We start from the raw sequence: 25,280 nt of genomic DNA, 5'->3' as shown, positions 1-25,280 counted from the left end.
TATTTTTTTTCAATGTAATTATCAAATCTATTTTAATATATTGAAAGGGGGGTTACAAAATAATAATAATAATAATAAAAAAACATTAAAAACAAATCGGATACAACAAAAAACCTTTAATACTATAAATATGTACATTAACGCTCTGTACACGGTCATATACAGTATGAAGAACATAAAAATATATATAACTTAAAGAAAAAATGCAGAAAAAAATAATATTTCGAGTAATTTTAATTAACACAAAAAATAAAATATCGATAAAGAATTAAACACGCCGCTTAGACACTCGACTAGAATAACGAATTGAAATTAAAAATATACATATATATTTATAATAAAAAGGTAAAAAAAAACTTTGATAAAGTTGTTGTTTTCAAATAAATAATAAAAAAAATGTATAAAATACACACTTCAATTATGAAATACCATTATGTATTATAAACCGAATATTCTCAATAGATTATAATTCGTCGAGCTAGCCATATTTATCGACATCGATAGAAAATAAAACTATCGAGCGGGTCGTGAAAAATGCTTTATCGATAGGAAAAAAAAATAAATAAACAGACGAAATGCACTGAGATTCTAAAGATCATCTAAAAACTTAATCCTAAAATCTTATTATGCTGTCACTTTTACATTAATGGCAGTTTGAAATAGTTTGTAAACAATAAATAGGACAAATGACAAAAAAAATAAATGACTAGTTCGCGTGATAGATAAAAAAACAAAATAAAAAAATCTTTGGCAAAATATTTCCGACTAGACTGTCCGTGGACTAGAATTACATTCTGTATCATAATACAACCAATGCTTTTAGACGAAAAAAAAATAAAACATACATATACATAACATTGTACATAATATGTCAGCCATAAAACTGATGATATACCAACATGGCGACACCGCATAAACATGAAGTGAAGCCCACAAACAGTGGCAGGTAACGCCTCATCCACACGCGAACTAACGTAACAGCATAACAGAAGTAACAACAAACATAACAGATTATAACAATGTAATATAATGCCAGATAAATGCAGATAACAAAATAGAATGGCCCCCAAAATATTACGAATTTAAATTTCGAACACATAATCGAATCACAGTTCCAATTTCAAATATATATATGTATATATATTCACACAACACAGCGTCCATATCACGTGATTATTTTCGTTTTTTTCGTCGCGGACGACGTTGGACTTTGTGGATGGATCCGACATTTTTCATTTTGATATTGGTTATATTGGATGGGATTGTGCGGTAACATGGAACGGAAACAAAAAGAAACGGTGCACTAAATAAACCCATTATACATACGGTATCACATGACTACCACATACAACTCGCGTGGGACTAGGAACGGCATCTCAACCTGCGGGGTCGGCTTTAGAAATAGCTGAGCGGAATATACCAATAAGAATCATTTTTACTAAAACAGTATAATGAAGGTTAAGAAACCCCGCCTTTCGAAATGTTTTCAAAGCGGATCTTAATTTCATTTAAATGCTTTTGCCACTCCTAGCTACCATCGATGGTAGATTATTATATCTGTACACGTCTATAAAAGTAGTTTTTAAAAGACGAGTAAAAAATGTGTCAGTTTGTATTGACCATAACCCACAGGGTTGTGATGTGTGACGACTCGTAATGTACATAATGGTAGGTAAGTGGTAGGTGGTGAGTGGTAGGTGGTAGGTATACTCACAGGAGTTCCCCTGGTGCGGCGTGTCCAACTTAGCCTGCATGTCCCTGATGTGTTGTTCCTTCCGCTTCATGTCATGAGCCAGCGAGTCCAAACGCTGCCTGGTCTCCAACAGCTCTCTGAACAAATATTGCGTATTGTAGGTAAATAATAATTATATATTTTGAGAGAGACGGTCGCCGTTTCCTTTGCCCACTCCCTCTTCCACAATCGAGGTCTCTTAGTTTAAGGTCTTTACATTGCAGATGTCCTTGGGCGAGGGTGCCTACCTCTCCTTGATTATTTAACGTTAAAAAAAAAACTAATGGCGTACTATCTACCTCTGACTAGCTAGCAGTTCGGCCCTGGTCCTACTGAGCTCCTCTCCCACAGCCTGCTTGGCCTGTATCTCTGAGTGTAGTGATGACTGTAGAGTCAGTATCTCCATCTTGTCCAGTTTCTGCGAGCGTCTGTTCCTCCAGCCGGCTCCGGGGGGCGGGGGCGCGGCGGGAGGGGATGCGGTCGGACGGGGGGCACTCGCTGGAAAAACAATCACCATTATAAATTGGACCACCACAAATATATATCGTATAGAGAATTAATGCAATGGTTATGACTGGATGGATTTTAGTGAAACTTTACATTAATGCACTATCAGAATAAAAGATAGATATTAATTTCGATACGTCGTCTATTTTTCATGTTAACAATTGTATTTGGTATGAAGACACTTGACAGATAATAGATGTCGCTACCGGTGGGATACCATTATCTATCATATCACTTTAAATCCAACTCTAAAGACAAAAAAAGGGACACACCTCGTTATATCATAGAATATTAATATAATTATATAGTATTGTATGTAGTTAAGTTGCATTGGGTGTACGTACCGTGTTTGAGGTAGTCTAACTCGTCTGTCATCTTGGTAGCGAGGGCCTGCAGGTAGCCCCGAGCCTCCTTCTCATCAGACACCCATCTTATTATATCAGCAATCTGCACAGGAGAAATATAATTAACCAATAGTTGTGTATCATATCGATGTATCAATTGTAATGCAGGTAGATTACTTTATGATTTAAGTTTCTCTCATTCAGTCTCGCTGCTCAGCACAAAACATATATACTGCACGGATAAATAAAATTAATAAAAATGTCAATAGACATGTAAATATTTGATATCATAATATACCATTATTGATATATATATATATATCAATAATGGTATATATATATAAGAGACGAAATTTCATCATTCCATGGATTCATCGCGTTGTAGCGAGAGGAGCTTCAGCAGTGCCTGGGACTTGCGACCCCGGTGTAGGTTTAAAGGGCCTCTATCTAACGTTAAACGCTCACTTCCACTGTCCAAGCTTATCTCTCTACCTAACCAAATTTGAAACGAACCTACGAGTATATATATTTCTCCCTCCTACCTGAGTCTCCCAATGCTGCATGGAATCTCTCTTGGACCTGAGCTCCTCCAGCTCGTGTTCCATAGCTCGTCTCTCCGCCTGCCACCGCCGACCGTTCTCCGCCATCTACAAACAAACACATCCATTATACATCAAATAGTATATTTTACTGAGAATACTTAATGCAGATAGTAAAAAAAGAATATATGTATGTATGTCATTGATTTTTTAAACTAATGTTTGCCATTTTTTTTATAGTCACAAGTAGTAAATTCTATGTATTCAGAATATTTGGCTACTATAATAATATTGTTTATCATATCCAGAATAAAAGATATGTAATATTGTCCCGGAGCTATATATCCTGGTGGGAGTGGTCACTCACAGCGTCCAGGTCCTTGGCCATTTTCCTGTTCTCGTTGATCAACATCTGTTTGTCCTCACTGTCGTTCAGTTGTTCCATCCTGCGACTCTCCAACTTATCTTTGGACGTCTGCAGCTGGAATGGCATTTATTAATGATATTTAATGTCAGAAACTATCAAAAAATAATTCTATTGGATTATTATAAAAACTCTTTGATACTTTCTGATTCTTGGATGAAAATTAAATTATATTTTGTTTATGGAGCAAACATTTTTTGGTAAAATAGTAATTTTAGTATTATATTATTTCGTCCCATATTAATAGAGTATTGTAATATTCTTGTTTTTTCATCCATTTAAAATATTAGATTTAATCTATCCCTATGTTAGTTAGTCGCTTCTATGTCTGTATAGATGTATGCATGTCCGTCCTCACCTCCCTGTTAAGCCTGTTCCTGAGAGCGTCTCCCTCATGCAACTGTTCCCTGAGCGCCGCCAGCTCAGCCGCATACCTGGCCTGCTGTTGGGAGAGCGACTCCGAATATTGAGCCTAAAAATAAATAATCATATTGTAGTGTTTCATATAAGTTAATGTTAAAAATCAAAGACTATTCTATAACATCAGTGGATGAAATTCTTTTAATAATCACATTAAGCCACATTAAACTGAAATCGACTATAACCACATATATAATCTCCTGCTTTTACTCTGCTAGCATAAATCTCCTACAATCCATTGGTCACTCATACCCTCCCCCCCCCCCCCCCAGTGTATCTATCCCCCCTCCTCCTACCTCCAGCGCCTCTATATCCGCCTGTAGCCTGGCCACGTCTTGTGCTGGTGACACTCCTGTCTCCTCGACCCTCGCCAGACGAACACTCTCTTCACGGACTTTTCTTTCCTAAAATATTAACAAAAATACATTTATATATTATATGTATGTGGAAATAATATTGAGATAGTCGCCAGTTCAAATATTTTAAAAACTCATCAACTAACATTCTATATATAGACCATGTTTACTATACTAACAATTACGATATCAAACAAAATCTACCGTTAGCCTCCTTTGGATAAAATAAATTATTTTTATACATATTTCCTTGGAATAACAAACTAAAAGGGTATTATAATAGTAATATTATTAGAATTTACCTATAGTTTTGTTTAATATAGTCTGTTTTAAAATCAGTAAATACTAAATATAAAAAAAAATATGACAAATTTTTGTTACATATATATATTATCATACCTTGGCGGCTTCATTCAACGCTGTATCTAGCCTCGCCTCTAAATCTCTCCTGGATTTCTCAGCTCTCCGTATGTCCTGCCGCAGAGCGTCAATTTTGGACATCGCCACCTCCAACTCTTCCTCTTTGTCACGGACCTGATACACAGGATTGAATATGCTTATACATTTAAAGTAATTGTCTTCCACAACTATAGAACATAAAAATAATATAATAAAGGTCATTAGAGGTCACTATAAGCTAACCTGTCTAGATAGTTTTTGTTTCTGTTGCCTCAGCTCGGCCAGCTTGTCTGTCACCTCGTTGTACTCCGCCATAGCCAGCTTGCGTTGACTGACAGCGTCTTTCAATTCCTTATCCTACACACACAAAATATATATATATATATACAATCATAATATTTTGCCAACGTCAACGTTTTTATTTGGTATAAATATTATAATAAGGTATAAATATTTTAATTGTGTTCAATAATAATATTATAAATTAATACATATATTTTTTTTACATAAAGTTATTGAAATTCAATCAGTGAAGTAGATATAATCTATAATGCCACAGTGTATAAAGACTTAACAACGTTAGCTTCCTAATTAGTATCATACACATATTTTTAACCTGTAACATGAGTTTTTCTACGGTGTCGTTCTTATCTTTTATCAGTTCTTCCTTCTCTATGTTCAGAGCGTTCACAAGGACCTCCAGATCCTTGACCCTGGCTGCCAGTTCTTGAGGTGATGACGAGATCTCCTGCGAACAGGTATACATACATCTATTTAGTTCCTACATATTATTATCATGTATGTAGCTGGTGATGTGTCAATATTCATATATCCTGTATATTTTTGTAGATAAAGCATACAATTGGGAGAAAATATCTGTATTTGACAGTTTAAATTATAAATTTTTCTTTGTCCTTACAAATATATATATATATCATGTTTATAATAAGTCCTATATAAGATATTTTTATAATATTTTCACCACCTGTGTTCCTATAGAAGCGTTCACTTGTTCGAATCTCTTCAACTGCGCTTCCAATTCACAATTCCTCTTTTTCAGAGCTTCTATTTCTTCTGCGAGTGCTGTCGATTCTTCTATAAATAAAAATTAACAAGTGGCATTGAGAAAATATATATAAATAATGTTTTTAATACGTATCTACTTCCGTTATGTAAATACTTACATTTCACAGGTTATATTATTTTAATTATTTTTATATTTATATTAAATTTTCTATATTTTTTTAATATAATTGCAAAGTAACTAGGAAAATATTTTCTTTAGCTTTAGAGGATACAGTGAATTATGATTATTCAAACTTGCTCTTAGACACAAGACTAAAGCGCATTTTGCTTTTATTTCAAGCTATCCATACCTTGTCCAGCTGCTGCACGAAGGTCGGCCAGCGTGTGTGCTAACAAAGCGTTCTCGCGTTCAAGCGCTGCAAGCGCTGCACGATCGCTGGCGTTTGACGGCGCCTGAGGGTAGATCGAAAATGTTAATATATATAAAACATCATGGAGCAATAATATTTTGTTGTATATATAAGTTTGTCATATGTCAGTTTATGACGGTCTTTATTTCTTGTCAATACTAAAAACCTATTCCATTCCAAAAAAATATATGTCTAGGGAATTCACATACAAGTAATTGGTATCGACCACCATATATTGATCTATCTCTTGATACATATTATTGACCTGTTTGGTGGCGTTCTTGGCTGGACTGAGAGGTGTCGGCGGGCCGAGGTCACACAGTCTCGAACCTCCAGTGAATGTGAAGCCTACAAACGGCAGGTGGAGACCAGAGAAGGCGCCCGATGCACGGGGCGGGGGCACAGCCTCGGATAACCTGAGGGTGCAAAGGTCATACATAGAATCTAATTTTGGTTGTATGTATGGTAGTCTGTTTAGATTTCAATAAGTAATCAAAATTAATAATATTACTTAATAAAATATAGTATTATTTTTTGTACATATATATGATATACTTTTAATTGTTAGGCTTGTCTTGAAGAAGTTAATTTTACTATAAAGCTGCTATTTGCACGAGTGTTGATTTTTTATAGTATTTGCTCTACTTTCTGTGTCATGTTGTACTGTCCTGTACTGTTCTGTACTGCACTGTACTGCACTGTACTGTACTGTACTGCACTGTACTGCACTGTTCTGTGCTCTATATATTCACCGTATGTCAGTATCGTCCACATCAAAGTTGGATGTATCAGTGGGACTGGACACGTCCGGTACGAATGGTGCTGCCATCTCTCTCACGTTCTCCCACTCCAACCCCGCGAACCATGGGTGACTCTGAAATATACACAAATATATAATATATAAAACACATAATGTTATACAAGATAAACTTATAAATTATACATTATTCCTCTTGACTTGGATCTTAAAACATGTCTATATGATAATTATATACTAAACAAAGTATCTAACCTTGAAATCTTGTAAGCCATTTCTTCCCAAACGAGTCTCTGACGAACATATCAATCTGCGAATGAGATCCTTCGCTTCCTCCGAGACCTTTATTGAGAGACGAGAAATATATTAAATTACATCACAATAAAAACATAAATAAGAATATGATTTCCAATGTATTAAGAGCTTATAAATTCACCCGTAACAATAATAATAACAAAGCTTCCTTCATTCCATGCAAAAACATGATACAGTAACAACATCGTCGATTTAACCCAAACGAAAGGAGGTCCATAGAAAATTCACTCATACTGACACAAGTCCTCTCCAACAGCCATATATTAATGAACTTTGACTTATGTACATAAAATACACAGACACAACAACAACTTCTGGCACATACGCGAGAACCGATAGTTAGACTCACACACTGTCGCTCAAAGCCCCACACACACATAGACTCAAGATATTCGTACACAAACACATACATGTTCAATGACTTACACATACACACTAAGAGGACACACACACACACACACTGACACTCAGAGGTTCACACATGTATAGTCTCTCTCTCATACACACACACACATATGTATACTCTCTCTCTCACACACACACACACAAAGCAGGTACCTGGGGCGCCAGCTCGTCGGGCGGCGGGCAGTGGAAGCAGCGGGCGTGGTTCATGATCTTGCCGTACGTCTCCACCAGCGACTCCGCGTAGAACGGAGTCTCGCCGAACAGCATCTCGTACATACACACACCTGCACATAACGGACACAGTATAATGACTGATTATTCTCTTTCAAGTTCATTAATGTCCATACACATTGTGATCGTACTGATGCTGTGATTATAGAAAGAGCGTCAGGAGGGCGGCTCGTAGCGGTCTTGCTGTTGACATCCGACACGGGCGTTGTGACGATCGGAATTCAGAAATAAAAGCCCGCTTGTCCTGTCCAATATGTTATTACTCAAAACCTTAACGACTTTATTTAAAATCACACTCGATGAACCCGATGACAACGGATTAGAGCCAACAGGTCAGACGGGGGCACCTCGCTTGACGGCTGCCCACAGAACGACCGCCGCCCGAGCTCTTAGTTACACTAACCACACTATCCCTGACTACCCGCTTGTAATTATGTTATTAATTAAGTAACTGACGGAACTACTTATGACACCGATATAACACTGACATTACTGATAAAATTGAAGCTATGTTGACAAAAATGTATTATAATTAACGATAAATTGCACACTTTACAATTAAATTACGTGTTGTAATTCAAAATTAGAAAAATATATATATAGTTAATGATACAATTATTCGTGAAATTCTTTAACAGTACTACTTACTTACTTACTTTACTATCTTTGGTTGCTTAGCAACGGTTTGTTATTAAACATTATCGCGTCAGCTTGTCCGAGACTAAATATCGGAATAAACAAAAGTAAATACGAAAATTTAAGAAACAAACTATGAAATGACTCACCCAAGGACCACCAGTCGCACTCGGGGCCGTATCGACCCTGACCGTCTTCCATGGCCTAAGGAACACGTCGATCGATAAATATTCGACAAGGTGTATAAAGTAAACGTAAAAAAAACATTAGCGAGCTCAATACAAGAACCACCCTTGGCTCGCACTTCGCAGCAAAATGAATGAAGATCTAAATGAGTGCTAGGCTCATAACGCAAAACAACATTATGAACGAGTGTTAATCTCTGTTAAGTTATCTGAAATGTGCGATCTCAATGTAGGTTAGGGCGGACTCGATCAAATTTACATAAGTCATTATATAAAGGTATTAGACACTTCGGTTCTGGTAGAGGTCATTGGTCGCTGGTTGGCTAGTTAGTATTATATAACTCACCCTCAGTATCTCGGGTGATATGTAATCCGGTGTGCCGACAGCTACGTTACTTTGAACCTGAAAATATTTGAAACACATATATATATTATCTGTTTGACTAAAAAAAACACTAGTATTATGAAAAAGCTCTTTTCTCGTGTCTACTATAGCAGCCAGCACGTAACTTCGCCAGAGACGATAGATGAACACGATTTGTCATTTCAGGTGTGATCGGGTGTTTGCTTGCAGTACACTTGCGAGCATGAAAATTGGATCCATCATTTAGTAACTGTTCCGGGTTCTTGTTATCGATAAGCGTCGAGAGCAACCACTTTTTATTGCACTGAGTGTACACGGGCAAACTCATCCCCACTCCGCCAAAACCTCGCCCAGTCACGTGACGGCGACTATTATCAATAAACTTTTCAATATTAAGTTATAATTGTCAGTGTGATGTTTATAATTTTTCTAACATACATACATACATATGCTAATATGCTATAATAAATGCTTGTTTCCTGTGTGATTCCCTAACTCAATACTATATTTCAGTATATGTATCATATCTCACCTTTCCATCGTCCCCTAGCCTCAGACAGGATCCAAAGTCCGCGAGTCGTATGTGACCGCTCGCGTCCAATAGAACATTGTCAGGTTTGATGTCACTGAAACATTATTTAAAGAAATCAGTTATTAAATAAAAATATATTATGTGTATAACTAATGTACACTAATATAGAGCTATTAATGAGACGAAATTTCAGCATTACATGGATTCACCGCGCGGGTGCCGGGGCCATAGCTGCAGGGAGAGGAGCTCCAGCAGTGCCTGGACTTGCGACCCAGGCACTGCTGGAGCTCCGTATAAACTATTTTCGAAGTACAGAATCTAATAATACTTCTGCATTTCAGTGTAATATATTGTTAAATATGCACATAATAAAATATATTCTGTATTAGTTAAGTTATAATATATATACTGAAAGTAACGGGTTCGAATCCCGAGATTTTTAATTAAAATTTTAATAAGGTTCAGTATTCAATAGAGTAGTAGAATAAATGTCCATGCGTGCAAGTATATGCAATATGCATGCTAACCGATGCACGTATTTCAGCTCGTGCACGCTGTGCACGGCTAGCACCATCTCGGCTAAGTAGAACCGCGCCATATCTTCAGGAAGTCGATCTTCGAACTTGGACAGCAGGGTCAAGAGGTCACCGCCGCAGTAGTAATCCATCACCAGGTACTGAGAAACACGTTCAAAGGAACATTAACGACAAGTTAACTATGAATAAACGAACTGCGTGTCGTGGTAGGGGGTTAAATTGTAATTAACAGGTCATAGATAATCATACGGAATGTGTATAAACATATGTATAAATAATACACACACGAGTATAAATATGGAATTATGGTAAGTTTGTAATTAAAACGAATTTTCATATTAAATTACCCACGATATAAATAAATTAAACACAGAAATATAAAACGAATGTACAATATACACCCTGTATATAAGAATACAGGGTGTTCCGTTATGGAATGTACATATGTATTAATGCACTCTCATATGTGTATATATTGAATTATACTCAGTTTGTATGACCAAAATGAATTTTGATATTATATTACCCACAATCTAAATGAAACAATCACATCACCCTGTATATATAATACAGGTGTTCTCTCAGTTCGTAAGCCACTTACCAGGTTATGTTCGTCTTGGAAGGCGTAGTGTAGGTTGGTGATCCACCTCCTGTCACCGAACACGAGGACGTCTCTCTCTTCTTGGAAGCACGCTGTATCAGCTCGCTGGCGACAAACAAAATTATATGAAACTATTTCGGACGTGCCTACTACGCTTTACTCTATGATTTTTTATACTTCATACTCCCGACGTTTCGGTTACTTTTTTCAGCAAAGTCAAGTAGGTATTTAAAAAAATACAACGCAGAGTACATCAGAAAATATTAGTTTGATTTAAATGAATACTCGCGAAAGTTTTAGATCTCATTAAGACAGTTATAATCATTATGTAGAGATATAAGTAAAGGTAAATCAAAATCGTGTACATATAACACTTGAATAATGATTTTGTTGTATTGAAAATAGGCAACACAATGTACTAAGCGGCTGTAACGGACCCACCGTTGGACATAAGACCGCGTGTGACGTCACTTAGCAACCTAAAGGATGGTAAGGGCGTAAACCCCCACTCGCTAGTTTTCAGGCTGGTGTGACGTCACTACAATCCCCTCCCTCTCCCACCCGTGTGACGACACCGGACCCCGCCCCCACAGTACCTTTAACATCTCCCACTTGTTGAGTATCTTCATAGCGTAGACGCGGTCACTGCTGGTCGAGGCTGCAGCACTGTTAGCACCCGGCTCGCTGCCCTGAATACATTTATATATATAGCAGAATAAATAAAACTATTATAATATCATCATCATCATCATCATCAACATCAGCCTATCAGAGCCCACTGCTGAGCAAAGGCTTCTTCTCACATGGAGAAGGTTAGAGCATTAATCACCACCCTTGCTCAAGACGGGTTGGCGATTTCAATTTTATAATTTGAAATTATAAGACCAGGTTTCCTCGCGACGTTTTCCTTCACCGTCCGTCAGTGTTGTCTAAATACTCTTTGAAAGTACATATGACTCGGAAAAGCTCACATTAGTCCTTGCCAGGTTTCGAACCCGCGCCCTCACGTATGAGAGGCGGGCCTTTAACCTCCAGGACACCACGATTATATTATACGGAACTCTATATTCAGAAGGTACCAAGTTCGAACCCTGATCCTGTCGATATATTCACCGTGACTATAATGTTAAGAGGTTTGTCATATGTATGTATGTTTTACCTGCATGAAGCTAGCTCTAACCACGCACACCTCCCCGAAGGCCCCCCTACCGATAACCTTCACCAGCTCAAAGTCATCCCGGGACAGACGGAGACGCTTCAGAGCTGTGGCGACTGGCTTCACTGTGGATATATGTGTAAGGGTCTTGTTTAATATATTTACAATAACATATATATAGTCGCGGAAAGTGCAAAATAAGCTGTGGATAGTTCTGAGTACCTGCTATAAGGCAGCTTTTATTTTGTCTTGGTAATTATTCATATAAGTTTTAACCTTCCTCTGTAAAAGTGCTGTATATTTGCACTGTCCCCGGCGATATATGTATAGATAATTAAATACGTATATAGGTATGTATTGATAACTAGTTTCTGACACTGACTTTGTCTGACTTCGTTAGATCGAAATATTCGTCCTTACAAACATAATTTGGTTCACAAGCCTGTCTTCTTTATAATACTTATCAGTGTTGCTATTATTTAATACGTAATTATTATTACATTAGTAATATAATATTTAAATGATTTCAATAATTATAAAGGATATCCGGTTCATATTAAATCCGCGGAACTCATCACCAAAACTGTAATAGGGTACCCGGATGTACATTTTGAGCGATCCATTCTGAGCGCATTGGATATGTTATAGACAAAAAATGTCCGCGGATCTTGTCAACAAATTTTCATTATGATCCGCATATATTTTAGACGTCGCTTAACAGAATACATCTGATATCGATTGATATGAAATATCTGAGGATTTTGTCAACAAATTAGGATCCGTGGATATTATATAATATTATATAATTTGATCGTGAGCTCACCGTATTGTATGAAGTCAGCGATTGCCTTCTCCCTCCTGAGGCTGCTATTACAGCACTCATCGTACAGAACTAACAGCATATCCAGGAGCGTCTCCACGCTCAGACCCTGGGGACGAGGTCCCTGGAGTCGGCGGGATATGAACATGGTCTCTATCTGCTTCAGACGCTTTATACCTAGAACTGGAATGGAGATTGGAAATCAAATAATAGTACAAATTACCATTTGGATGGATTCCAATATGGTGCTTTGGTATCAGAGAATATATTTTATCGACTGTTTAATTCAAATTATATTACTATAAAGAACTTTGATTACCAACTACATTTATCAAATAAATGAAAAAAATTTAATTTAAATAAAAATATAACAAAATTAAATGTAATTATTTTTGATATGTAAATGTTAATTTAAAAAAAATTGCCATAATTCATACGAGTTAAGTAAAACAAATATATTATATATTAAATTTTCTTGAAGTATAGCAAGTTCTTTAAATGCTCATTACATTGATCTTGTACATCACTAGCGGAGATGCGTCTTAATGAAACGTTACTAAAGATCAAGATCTAAATCACATTAAGATGTGCATATATAATTTGTGATTGAAATTAAATTAAAATCATATAAATAATGATTTTGATGTTGTAAAATATATATCATATATAGAACAAAAAATATATATTAACATATAAATTAGGGAAATCTTGTAAAAATTTAGTTTTTTCAATATATCGTTAAAATTTATACACATGAAAATAAATAAGTGTGAATGTGTTTTATTATTAATTTATATATATAGGTATATATATATATATATTAATATTATGTGTAAAAATTTTAACAAATACGAAATATTTTGAAGAAATTTACACAAGTTAAGTGAAGTGTCGCTCAAATCTCAACAGATTACGAAATGTATCACACATCTAAAAATATTTAGGTCATACGATAATTTTCTTAACTGCGCATAAAAATCGAGATTTCTTATATTTTATCCATACCCTTTTATATGAAAATCTGTTATAGCCATCTTAAAAAAATGTAGTATACAATAGTGAAAACAAAAAAAAAGGCCTGGATTAAATACAGATGAAAAATTTATTCCGACCAACTTCGAAGAAAAAAAATAGTTTTTCTTTTGCTTCACCACGTACGCCGTGATAATGTAATGGGATTTAATATTTACTGTCGTATGAGACGTAAAGAGAAAAAATATTAAACAACTACCTAGACTTAATTATTATCAGTTCGTTTATCGCTGGTGAGCTACGTTGCACTACTTACAGATCGTTTCTAGTATTCCTTCACGAATACCATCATAACACTAACTTAGGTTTTGGAATCAGTAACGGGAAACGCCTCGTACGTCGTGTGACGGGGCAAACTCGTGTTAATGTAAAAGTGATGATCACTGCATATTTATTTACTATATATTAAATCCTAATCAAGATGATATATACAATCGGTGATTAAGAAAATTATAAAAGAAAAAAATTTTTCATTATCCTATCATTAGCGTTTTTAATTTTTTCTCTCTAAATCAAAAAAAAAACTTTAAATCAAAACAGCATTAAAACAAACGTACAGGAAACACGAAAACAATACAACAGAGAGGATATCCCATAGCCATAAACAATATAATACGTAACCATAACCAAAACGACGACACCTCCATAGTATGGGGAGACGAGCCTTTTGTGTGCCAGTTTATTTTGGTCGGTGTGATTCAGTAATTTTAATTATTACACTAATTAGACAGCGACATATGTATCCTTGGAATATTTCAACGATAGAATTAAATACAATTTTTTCAACACAAACATAGTTCTTTAATTTAAAATAAAAATTACTTCGTTTGTATTATTTGGGACATGACATTGGGATAAACTCGAGAAAATTTTATCGTATGATTTTCGGGGTATAAGTTACATTGTTGTTGTGTATGTCATGTTTAGTAGCTTGTGTGTATGACATTGACAAACATACATTCATAGATTTTATTGGATATATTGTAATTAATTAAGTATGGCCTTTGTGCGACCAGTAGCTCACCACACCCATATTTGAGTAACTACTTACATAGCTAATAACTTTATCGTGAACGCGATAATATTTTCGTATGTATGTCTATTGACGGCTGAATTGGTTTTAATGCAACTTGTCATTCAAGTAGGCAGATTCTTGGGAAGGGTCATGGGTTAATTTTTGGATACATCTGACGTCTGACGAACGATGTAACAGTCAAAGGAGTCTAAGATTGTTTAATCAAGACAACCATATATATATATATTATATCTAAATACCATAATAAGATTTACTTTCGTCTCTTTCCTATTATACATAAAAAAATATTATTTTAATTGCTTCTACGTGCGTTGGCTCACCGCACTATAATTGCTTAGTGGTATTATATGTCAGAACATATTTTACCTAAAGTGCACCATCCTTACAAGCACAGTAGGGGTTAGGAACTAGTTATATGATCGCTTTACTTATTATGCCAAAAAATACTGGCTCAAGGACATCCGCTTTATACTACAGTGAGTAAAGTTTATGGATGCCTAATATCAAGGTCTTATAGTATTTATTAAGTACTATTTTATCCCACTTGGAGAAAATCCAAATTCTTTGTGAATGTATCAAGAAATTTGTCATACATTTTCAACTTAGTAGGTTAGATCAATATTGAAATAAGACTAACATCTCACCCCATTATATCTCAAGAACAAACTGACAATATTTTGTGCTTTATCATAAAAAATAAACCCAACTAATAATATTATCCCAACCTTGGATAATAAACTAGCAAAAAATTTAATTATCACACAAATAATTCCAGTCGCAGCATTCTAAAATCGCTTCAAACATTATTATAATGAGAATTTCGAGAAATTTGGACAATTTGATTAAATCTTAACTTAAAAATCCCATACAACATAGATTAACATCAAAAAAGTATAAAAATAATTTAGGTATTTCAAAAACTGTGTAGCTCATGCATAGATGCAAAGAACGATACACATTGCTGAGGAAAATGTCTTGGAAAAGCAGAATCACATCGAGATCTCTTTCCGAGTTCATGGCAAAGCAAACATTTTTCATCATTTTTATAAAATATTGATAGCAAGCCTTTCCAAGCACAAATCCTAAAGCCCTTCAACACAGTATTATGGATTAAAATTACTACTAAGATTTTAATCGAAATTATATTACAAGCAAATCAATGAGAAAAAGTTACTCTAAATACCCTATACAAACACCGACACAGATATATGAGTGTTATCATAATATAGTTGGCCCTTGAGAAAAACATAATATCTCTAATCATATTACTGTATCCATATCAGCTTTGTGGATTCTGTACATTGTTAATGAATTTTTATATCAAATATAAAAAGACAAATCATTTTATAATATCCCTTAGCGGGAACGTACTTGGGAGATATTTTATTATACCAATTACAATTAAATACCTTTTGGTTTCATGATAAAGACATAAAGAATATTATAATTAGTGCACCACGTGTAGGAATTATATATATATATATATAAGTTAATAAATCATAAACAAAATAAGCATTTCCTAAAATTATAATTAAATTATTCTCATAGTAAATTTAGTAACAGATTATATACATATATATATATATATATATATATATATATATCTTTTGAAATATTTCGTTTCATAAAACCATAGACAATAAGCATTATTTTAAATTAATAGACATTGTTATGTTGGAATTTATAAGATAAGAGATATTATCCTCAACATTTTCCTTCTGTAATTTCAGCATTAATTACGTATTTATCTATTTCATACTGACATTTATACTATTTACTATTAAGTATTTAGATGTATCCTATACAAAACAAATTATGAGTATAAAATATTCAGCCAAATGTATTAAAAAGTTGCCAGCTATAAAGCTGGCAACTTTTTAATACAATACTCGTTTTTTTTTCTTAATAGAGACCTATATTTTTTTAAATTTAGAATATAATAGAATTAAATTTAATTCATAAAAATAGATCTTGACTTACTAAATTAGAATATTTATTTGATAGCATTTATAATACAATCCTCTTCATATAAACATTCTGGACTTAATTCTCAAAAATATACTGTATGTAGTTTTAACAAATTATAGGCAGATCTTTTGATAAACTACTTTAAAAAAACGAACGTATATATATATTAATTTCTATAACGTCCTTATTTAATACTTAAGAGACGATATTGTGTCCCTTACTACCAAGACAGTATTGTGTCCCTTACTAACAACACAGTATTGTGTCCCTTACTAACACGTTTGTTTACCACCGTTTTGTAACATTAGTTTAATCTGGTACTGATAAAAATAACTACCACGACAAGTGTGTCACTTGTGTATTATCTTCAACAAATTTCCACTGCACTAGTAAAATTATTAAAAATATCATTTGTACACATAAAGAAAAAACTCGTAACATTACTTTAAATAGCAATTATTTCCCCAAACCTTCGTAATGTTACGTGCTTATTATGAAATAATAAAAACGGTATCGTATCAACGAATGTGCCACGAATTTTGATATTGCAATAATTAATGCCATGGTTGAAATATTTAAGTTTTATTTTACCAAATTAGGGATATCTAAATGTACTAATTACTTCGTACAAAACCTCGCTTTTATTATGACGAATTCACGGTGTACGGAATATTTTGAATTACATCGTAACTAATATCGTAAATGTTGTAATTAAAGCTATGAATTGAAATGATGTTACTGCTCATTTCCTGTATAATTTTTTTTTTTTATATCTTTAACATTACGTAATTTTACTTCAAGGAGTTATTAATATAAAAGACATAATAAACATTGTCTTTATCCGTATCTGTGTTTTGATCAGGATAAAAAAAATATCGAAATATTTGCTAGACATTTCCGTGTCTGTATCACTCGGTTCACTTCAAATAATTTAAATGACACTAACATATATAGCCTTAATAATATGAAAATCATTGGATTCTCCAAAGGTTTTTATAGAATACCAACCACCAAACATCCTTATTAATTAACTAGTGTTGCCATCAGATTTTTTAAATGTACTATAGACTATGCAATTTCTATATGAGATTTTTTTTTTGGTACGATCTTATCGAAGTTTTTTGTTCCCAAAAAAACATTATTAACATCACCTCACAGTACGAAATTATTTACCAATCTTTATAGCATACTTGTAACAAACAAACGGGTATACAAGTAGATTTTAGCAAAGCATTTGACAATGTGAATCACTTATTTAAAAATATATATATAACTCAGAATACACTTTGGTCAAAAATTCTTTCACAGATCCATTATAAATATATAAATGAATTCAAATAGTTGTAATAACATGTATCAAGTTAAATAATGTATCTCTCAAGGTGTGGGGTTCCACAGGGGCCACATTTGGTACCGATAAGATTTGAAATTTTTACTAACATACATTTGTTAAATATACAAAATAGTAAAACCTGCTTTAAATATCAATTTAATATGCTTATAATTTTTCTAAGCGCTATCAATTCAACAATAGAAAGATCCTTTTATTAGTAGGTTTTATATGTTTAAGGAATTTTTTTAAATTAAAATTTTTTGTATGCCTGTACTGATAACAAATATATATACATATATATACACATATATATACACATATATATATACATATATATACATATATATAATCAGTTATACTATACATATTACAGAATCCCATAGCAAAGCAATACAATTCTACATGAATTAAGACTTCTATCTGCCTATGAATGTCTCTGCCTTCTATTTCACGTGGGTCTAACATACAACAACTCCTACACAGTCAAACGCAAGGTTAATTCAAATTGAACCAAACAAATGCCTATTTTGTCTGCTTCTAGTTTAGAGCTTTCCAACATCATTTTTTTTACCACGAAAAATTATTATATTTTATATAGGCTTAGTAAAAATTTCCGTTTATACAAATATATGTTAAAATTATCTTACTAACTTTTAATTATTTGTGTATAATATAAAGAATTAATTATTATTTTTCTTAAGGAACCCTTTAATACTATATAACTTTTTTATTGAATTAATTCTCTTCACCCTTATACCTACAGTAAGGCTATGAAAATTATTTTTCAAGGAAATTCAAGATCTTAGAAATCTATCACAGTATACTTGAACTTAGACTAACTTACTAAAATAAAATAAAATATGCTCAGTAAGGTAGTGCGATAGATACAACAGTATTCTAGAAAATAATTTAAATTTAGTATATAACTCATATCTTTAGCTAGTGAATTTTTTTTAATAAATTTATTTATTTGCTTTTAATGTTGAGCTCTTGATAATAACAAAGATAAATATATAAGAATATCCACAGGTAAAAAATGTATTTGCTAAATAAAATATGAAGGTATTGTATGGTAACTATGTTCCAAACTGATTTGACGTGCCTTCTAAATTCAAAACTTAAGTCTTTAGAAAAGTTACAAACAGATGGTAAATACATTTAGTGTGTTCTTAAAGTTATAAAAAACAATATAAATTCAATGTTACCAGATTATTAACTGATAACATAGATGAAAAATTTATAATTTAGTTGCTATAGTAGAAATTAAAATAAATATTACCTACTATTTATAATAATATTAATAAATATTTTTTAATTTATATTCATTATTGTTTTATGAGTAGCTTTTAAAGTTTTGTATGGGCGTTTTAATGGGTGCATAATATTATTTATGTCGATAATTCTTATTACCTGGTATGTTGTTGGTCGGGGCCAACGCCCAGTCGGGGGATGAATCTTCCTCGTCGGACATTGTTATTCACTGACACAATCAGGTTAATACAAAACGGATCATGTCCTGAACACTTGCACTTAACACTTAAACTAGCAATCGGTCCGATTGTGTTCCATTTTCAAAGTTTCTGTGAAAAAAAAATTATGAAGCCATGAATAATATGAAAACGTAAAAAGTGCTCGTATTTTACCTCTGTTTGTTATATAAATAATATCAATGGTTGTATATAAATAGTAAACCAACATCTGATAGTTGGTGGGTGTTGGAAAATAGTTCTAAAATAAATATAAATGACATTTATAAATAGATCCATTCAAAATCTGCGTTTATTGGGTTGCTGGCTACAGTACCTATTATTATGGTGATTATAAAAATATTGACAGGAAATCTGTAACTCATTTTCCCCCATTGTCTATTTATTCAAAGGCTAATGCTTTCTATTTATTACAAGGTTGTGAATGTCAAGCGATACTGGAGTGCTTTCGCAATGGTAAGATTTGAACTTTATTTAGAGAGCATAGCATTTATTACACAAAAAAAGTAAAGCTACGAGCCGATGACATGTCGATACGTTTCCGCATAAAGACTATAAATAAACCAAATTATAATCTTTTGAACGATAACATCAGTAATCGATGTATTTATTAGTAAAAACACTGTTTAACATTTTATAGTAAAACTCCGCACTACATCACAAATATCTTAACCTAAATTTATTCTATCGATTGTTATGCAAAAACACAACGATGAGTCATCGCGACGACTTCTATATCATATTTTCTTTATGAACGACGGATATTCACCTGTTATTTATTAAACTTTTATCAATTATCAATAAAACTATCAATTAATAGCTAGTAATTTATTTTCAAGTCTTTCGAAAGCAGACATTTTCCTAGGAGAGTCGAAGACACTAAAAATGTTACCATATAAGCAGTTGCCATTACAAAATTAGAACTGTTATTGAATATATTATTACAATCAAATAAATGCAAAGGCGGCATAAAAATTTCTATGTGTTTGATATATTTCAGACTAAAAATGTATTTCTAAAGATCTTAGACTAGATACTAAACAATAATAAAACTTAAAAAAAAAATTAATTTACAGTTTCTATGAAACATATAGAAATAGTAAAATATACTTTTTTATCATTAATAGAATTTCATAAGTTATTTATTTAAAAAATATTCTAACTTACAATTTACATCAATAAAATCAGTTGACAACAAAGATATCTAAGATACTATATACAAAGTTTTTTTTTTATAAATCCTAGATATTTTGGAATTGCTAAATTCAGAAGTCGTCAAACTGGCAACGTCTTTATCGTATATGGTACCGGAAGTACCTCAGTTAAATATTTTTTTTTTATTAAATTAGATTCATTTATTATTCAATTAAGATGGTTTCCTTAAAATGTGTCTGTTATTCATAAATTAATATACTTATTTTATATTTTTAAGCAATACTCCTTTCAGCTTACATTGATATCAAAATTCCATGACATAAAGGAGCTCTATTGATAGAGCGTCATTGTACGTAATGGAGTCGATTTTCTATTCAACAAAGTTGTGAATGAAGAGTTTACATATTTTTGCCAAAAATATCACATAAAACTGTGAAATATTTAAAGTTTTTGGACTTCAGTGAATATCTAAAGGTGATTTATGGATACCAGAGCTAAGAAAACGTGCCTAAACAACCTCATCTTCGCATCAATGGTATGTGTGCCATCAAAATATTTTGGAAAGTTATATGTTACAACAATTTTGTAATTTTTATTGTTTAAAACTATATTATTGACTTAAATTCCATTCAGCTTCAATAACAATTACGAGGTTGCTAATACAAGTGTAATTAAGCCGTTAAATTCCTGTATCTTTGTCATCTGCGTAACTGAGTAGCTGAGAAAGGTCATGCATTCAAAAGTCTTTATGTTTTCAGTATAATCATTCATCAATCAACACTATGGGAATACAGAGGGTTCGCTAACAGTGCGTTATTTATATATTGGCTGCCCAAACACGCGGGTTCATGGTTTTACGAGGGCAAATTTGTTTTCCAACGTCAGATGAAGGAATGGCTTCAGATCAACCTGTGAAAAAAAAGCAGAGGATAGATGGCCCCGATATCAGTGAAGCGAGTGATAAGTCCGCGGAGGATATACTCCCTGACATTTACGACTCTGAGACACCTCTTGCGGATAGCTCTGGAGACTATACATCCAGGAATGGCGAGTCTCCTGACAGTGGCACTGTAAGTGAAGACGCGGTTGATTGTTCTACCATTTTGAGGCTCCCTAGTGATAGTAATGTTGAAATTATACCTTCGTGTTCTAATAATAATCAAAACTGGACCGTGGCTGATGATAATCTTCTCAGTGAACTGCGCGTATTCCAAAACGCTTTAGTTGGACAATGTTTGTGTGGTTTTAATGAAAATTCGCTATCTCAGCTGTTCGACAGACGCTTACATATAAACACCTGGCCTCTCACATGCTCCCTCACCTATTTGTCAACAATGCAATTAATGTTTGATATTTATCTGAAACAAAACAATGTTGGCACTATATGCTCCAGATTAATGTATGCATGTGATATTTTTGTCAGAAACAGGCATGACTGGATAACAGAGATTGTAGAATTAGCAGACCATAAGAGCAAATTTATAACCTTCGTCGCATGTAGAGTATTAGCCAGTTTCCTCATTGTATCTAAAGACACCGTCGATGAAAACTGGTTGCAGCAGATCACCGAAAATGTTTACTTGTTTGATAGAATTAATAGAATTACTGTGCAAAAGATAAATTTCAGCTTAGATATAATCAAGAGGATAGTTGAATGGAAGGATGTGGAGCAACATCCCTTAGATGAGACTAGTTATGCTAATGCACCCGGCACCATCCAGGTTCAGGAGGATAATCCATTTAGAGGCAGCTCGAGCTCGCAATCGTCAGCGGGCTCTAGTTCACGTAGTGATAATTTACATAGTGCATTTTCTAATTTGCAAACCCACAGCTCACCTTCAACATCTTCTGATAGTAAGACAAGTAAACCAACATCCACATTCAAACTTAATGAGCCTGTCTTTAAATTCCCTCACGACCAATCCGACAGCAGAATGGAACCGGCTGATTCTCCAGAACCTTCTCAATCAAGGATAGAAAGAGTTAACGAGCATGGATGCATAACTGTGATATTAACAGACTCCGAGTCGTTTGATACATCTCATATAAAATGTTTAACTATAAAGACTTTAGAGCATCACTGGCCAATTCTAGTAAAAAACATGAAGCTGCTTCTGTTAAGGTACCTGAACTTATCTAATGCTGAAAATTGTATATTAACTTTCTTCTCCCTGTGGGAGAATATTATAAGTGTCAAAGCGAATCTCTCCGTCATTGATACCAAGCCATTTTATGCAGACTTGCAGGGTTTTGTAGATTTATTAAGGAATACAATGCTTCCGGGCTTAATATATGCACATTTACTTAGTTTATTTAATGAAGTCCTATGTTATGGCTCAACGTTGGCCCTTCAGGATATACTGCCGGAGGAAATATGTTGCTTAGCCCATTCTATAGTTAGGTATGTGAAAGACTTTAGATTGTTAAGTGAAGTTAGGGTTCAAAGTAGTAGAAGTGGATTTGGGTTTTTGGAACATGACTGTAGAGTGATACATGATTATTCTTTGGGACCTGATATCGGGCCGTTATCATCATCAATACAATTGGTCGATCAGAGTTATGGTGAAGATGATAACGAAGATTCCACACAAAGCCGGACTGAGGTAGACAAAACAATGCTCCAACGAATGTCACTGCTGGTCCTCAAATCCGTAGCAGTCACCGTTAAAGAGATGCGATGTGACTCATCGGACAGTTCAATAGATTCGTCAGATTACAACGCTATACAGGACATGCAAATAGTTGAAAGATCAATACGGGACGTGCTTAAGAAATTGGATGTGTTTATAAGGAATCGCTTAGAGTTTCACCCGGAGACTCCATTCACCAAGATGTTGATACATCTGTTCAGCGAGCAGGATGATTATCTCATTGAATCTATGGTGTGTACATTAGATATAACCGTGGGTATAGTGTATAGGAACTCTATGTATCCCGACTTAATACCAATGCTGAATCCCATTATGTCCTTCATAGAATTCCTCAGGGTTGTCGCACATGATAGTGATGTGTTGTTAGATTATCTTGTCAGCAATGAAACCTGTTTTCTTTTATACTTGTTGAGATTCTTAAAATATGTGAGACGTAACTGGCCAAAATTCTTAGACACCTGCCAGCAAATGGATCCGGGTACAACGAGAGGCCTGGATGATACTATGAGGGTTTTGATAAGGTTGCGTTTACAAATCAGTAGGCTAGTATCGAAATCACTTTTCCCATACAACATCAGTCCAGTTCTGAGACTGCTCGAGGTCTGCGAAAGTCTCTATGAAGGAAATGAATTTAGCTGAATCAATACATACAAGAAACAGGCAACTAAAGTATTTTAAAATTAGAATCTATAAAAAAAAAACATAAAACTCAAAGACTGGCGATATAACATTCCAAAACTAATTGGCTTAGTTTTTAATATAATAATTAGTTAATTTATATTTTAATGTTACATGTGTAATCGTAAATAATAAAGTACATTTCTCTAAGTCTTCCTGTATTTGTTAATAATGTTTTTTTTCTTATGTTAAAATATATCTAATTTAATCACGAAATTTTAAACTTAAAAGTGCCTTGTAATGAACAGTGCCTTTCATTAACATATACAGCATAATAAATATATATATATATACACATACATATATAAACGGTCGCTTATTACATAGGAATAGCATAATTTATTATGTTTTGTATATATAATTAATTTTAGTGCATATAAAATGCGGGTTTATAAAATACATAAATTATATAAAACGTAACCAGTGTAAATATAGCCATTTACTGTTTAAGGAGTAAAATTTAATCAGTATTAAACGAAAAAAAAAAACTTAATTTATATTTAAAAAAAAAAAGTAATAAATGTAATATTTTTTAGTATTGTATGTAATTAGGAAACTTTGAAAATTTTTTTTTTTTTTAAATTTTGTCACAACTCATGAAATCACAGGACGAAAATGTTTTTAAAATCATGTTATAAATAAATTAATTGTGTTGTTTTTTTTTACTCACGATCATTGTAACAGATTGACCTCCGACTGTTATCTAGATATATGTATTTTATTAATAGTTTGTATTTTTGATTATTATGTTTGTTATGTCACTGAATCTCAGCCATTTAAAATTGCCACGGTGTTTATATACGAACAGTTTTGATGTTAAATTATTCTTGCCATTAATATAGTATAGTTACGTGGAAACATGAACCTTGACTTTACTTGATAATTCGTTTGTTACCGATCACTTTATATATTCATATTATTGAAAAAAAAAATAATAATTCTGACGACAATAATTAAATTCATATAAATATAACTTTATTGTAAATTTTAAGTTATAATTTAATATACCAATAAAACAAAATATTTTTGTACATGATCCGTAATTTATGGTTTTATTTACTTTCAGGTTTCAAATTTTAAGATTTTTGTGCAAAAAAAAATTTTTACTATTGCTACCCAATTTAGGTATCCTAAATTTGGGGGATTCGTAATGAACATGACAATAATATTAGAACTAAAGAAAAAATATTTTAACGGATATTACGTCATGCCTTTTATTTAATTAAGAAACAATATTTTTAATTT

The 25,280-nt window shown here is 33.2% G+C and overlaps 2 protein-coding genes across 7 annotated transcripts in view; one reads left to right on the top strand and one right to left on the bottom strand.

Moving 5' to 3' along the window:
* The window catches only part of LOC116775518 (serine/threonine-protein kinase Genghis Khan), a 32,078-nt gene extending 11,615 nt beyond the window's left edge, over positions 1-20,463 (bottom strand). For all 6 annotated transcript variants that reach the window (XM_061525100.1, XM_061525101.1, XM_061525102.1 and 3 more), the window contains exons 1-26: positions 20,321-20,463; positions 19,475-19,644; positions 12,699-12,878; positions 11,879-12,000; positions 11,316-11,408; positions 10,720-10,824; positions 10,110-10,258; positions 9,583-9,676; positions 9,033-9,089; positions 8,651-8,705; positions 7,788-7,918; positions 7,170-7,256; positions 6,910-7,031; positions 6,423-6,573; positions 6,098-6,200; positions 5,707-5,816; positions 5,338-5,469; positions 4,965-5,078; positions 4,722-4,856; positions 4,263-4,370; positions 3,905-4,018; positions 3,490-3,603; positions 3,126-3,230; positions 2,584-2,686; positions 2,032-2,230; positions 1,715-1,830 (exon numbers count right to left, since the gene is read on the bottom strand). In XM_061525100.1, coding sequence (XP_061381084.1) covers positions 1,715-1,830; positions 2,032-2,230; positions 2,584-2,686; positions 3,126-3,230; positions 3,490-3,603; positions 3,905-4,018; positions 4,263-4,370; positions 4,722-4,856; positions 4,965-5,078; positions 5,338-5,469; positions 5,707-5,816; positions 6,098-6,200; positions 6,423-6,573; positions 6,910-7,031; positions 7,170-7,256; positions 7,788-7,918; positions 8,651-8,705; positions 9,033-9,089; positions 9,583-9,676; positions 10,110-10,258; positions 10,720-10,824; positions 11,316-11,408; positions 11,879-12,000; positions 12,699-12,878; positions 19,475-19,535 — 2,860 coding nt within the window. In that variant the 5' untranslated portion in view covers positions 19,536-19,644; positions 20,321-20,463. The remainder of the gene's footprint in view (positions 1-1,714; positions 1,831-2,031; positions 2,231-2,583; positions 2,687-3,125; positions 3,231-3,489; positions 3,604-3,904; positions 4,019-4,262; positions 4,371-4,721; positions 4,857-4,964; positions 5,079-5,337; positions 5,470-5,706; positions 5,817-6,097; positions 6,201-6,422; positions 6,574-6,909; positions 7,032-7,169; positions 7,257-7,787; positions 7,919-8,650; positions 8,706-9,032; positions 9,090-9,582; positions 9,677-10,109; positions 10,259-10,719; positions 10,825-11,315; positions 11,409-11,878; positions 12,001-12,698; positions 12,879-19,474; positions 19,645-20,320) is intronic.
* Positions 20,464-21,041: 578 nt separating this feature from the next.
* LOC116775650 (protein lines) lies at positions 21,042-25,078 on the top strand. The gene is made up of 2 exons (XM_032668584.2): positions 21,042-21,241; positions 21,465-25,078. Exon 2 carries the CDS (start codon positions 21,555-21,557, stop codon positions 23,994-23,996), a length of 2,442 nt encoding a protein of 813 aa, XP_032524475.1. The 5' UTR covers positions 21,042-21,241; positions 21,465-21,554; the 3' UTR covers positions 23,997-25,078.
* Positions 25,079-25,280: the final 202 nt, after the last annotated feature.

The sequence above is a fragment of the Danaus plexippus genome, chromosome 27, assembly GCF_018135715.1.
Source record: "Danaus plexippus chromosome 27, MEX_DaPlex, whole genome shotgun sequence".
Classification (NCBI taxonomy): domain Eukaryota; kingdom Metazoa; phylum Arthropoda; class Insecta; order Lepidoptera; family Nymphalidae; genus Danaus; species Danaus plexippus.
This window is presented reverse-complemented; position numbering and strand designations above follow the sequence as displayed.

Bases quoted from the DNA above. Each gene is read 5' to 3' on its own strand.
- LOC116775650 (XM_032668584.2), top strand. From the start codon at position 21,555: ATGGTTTTACGAGGGCAAATTTGTTTTCCAACGTCAGATGAAGGAATG.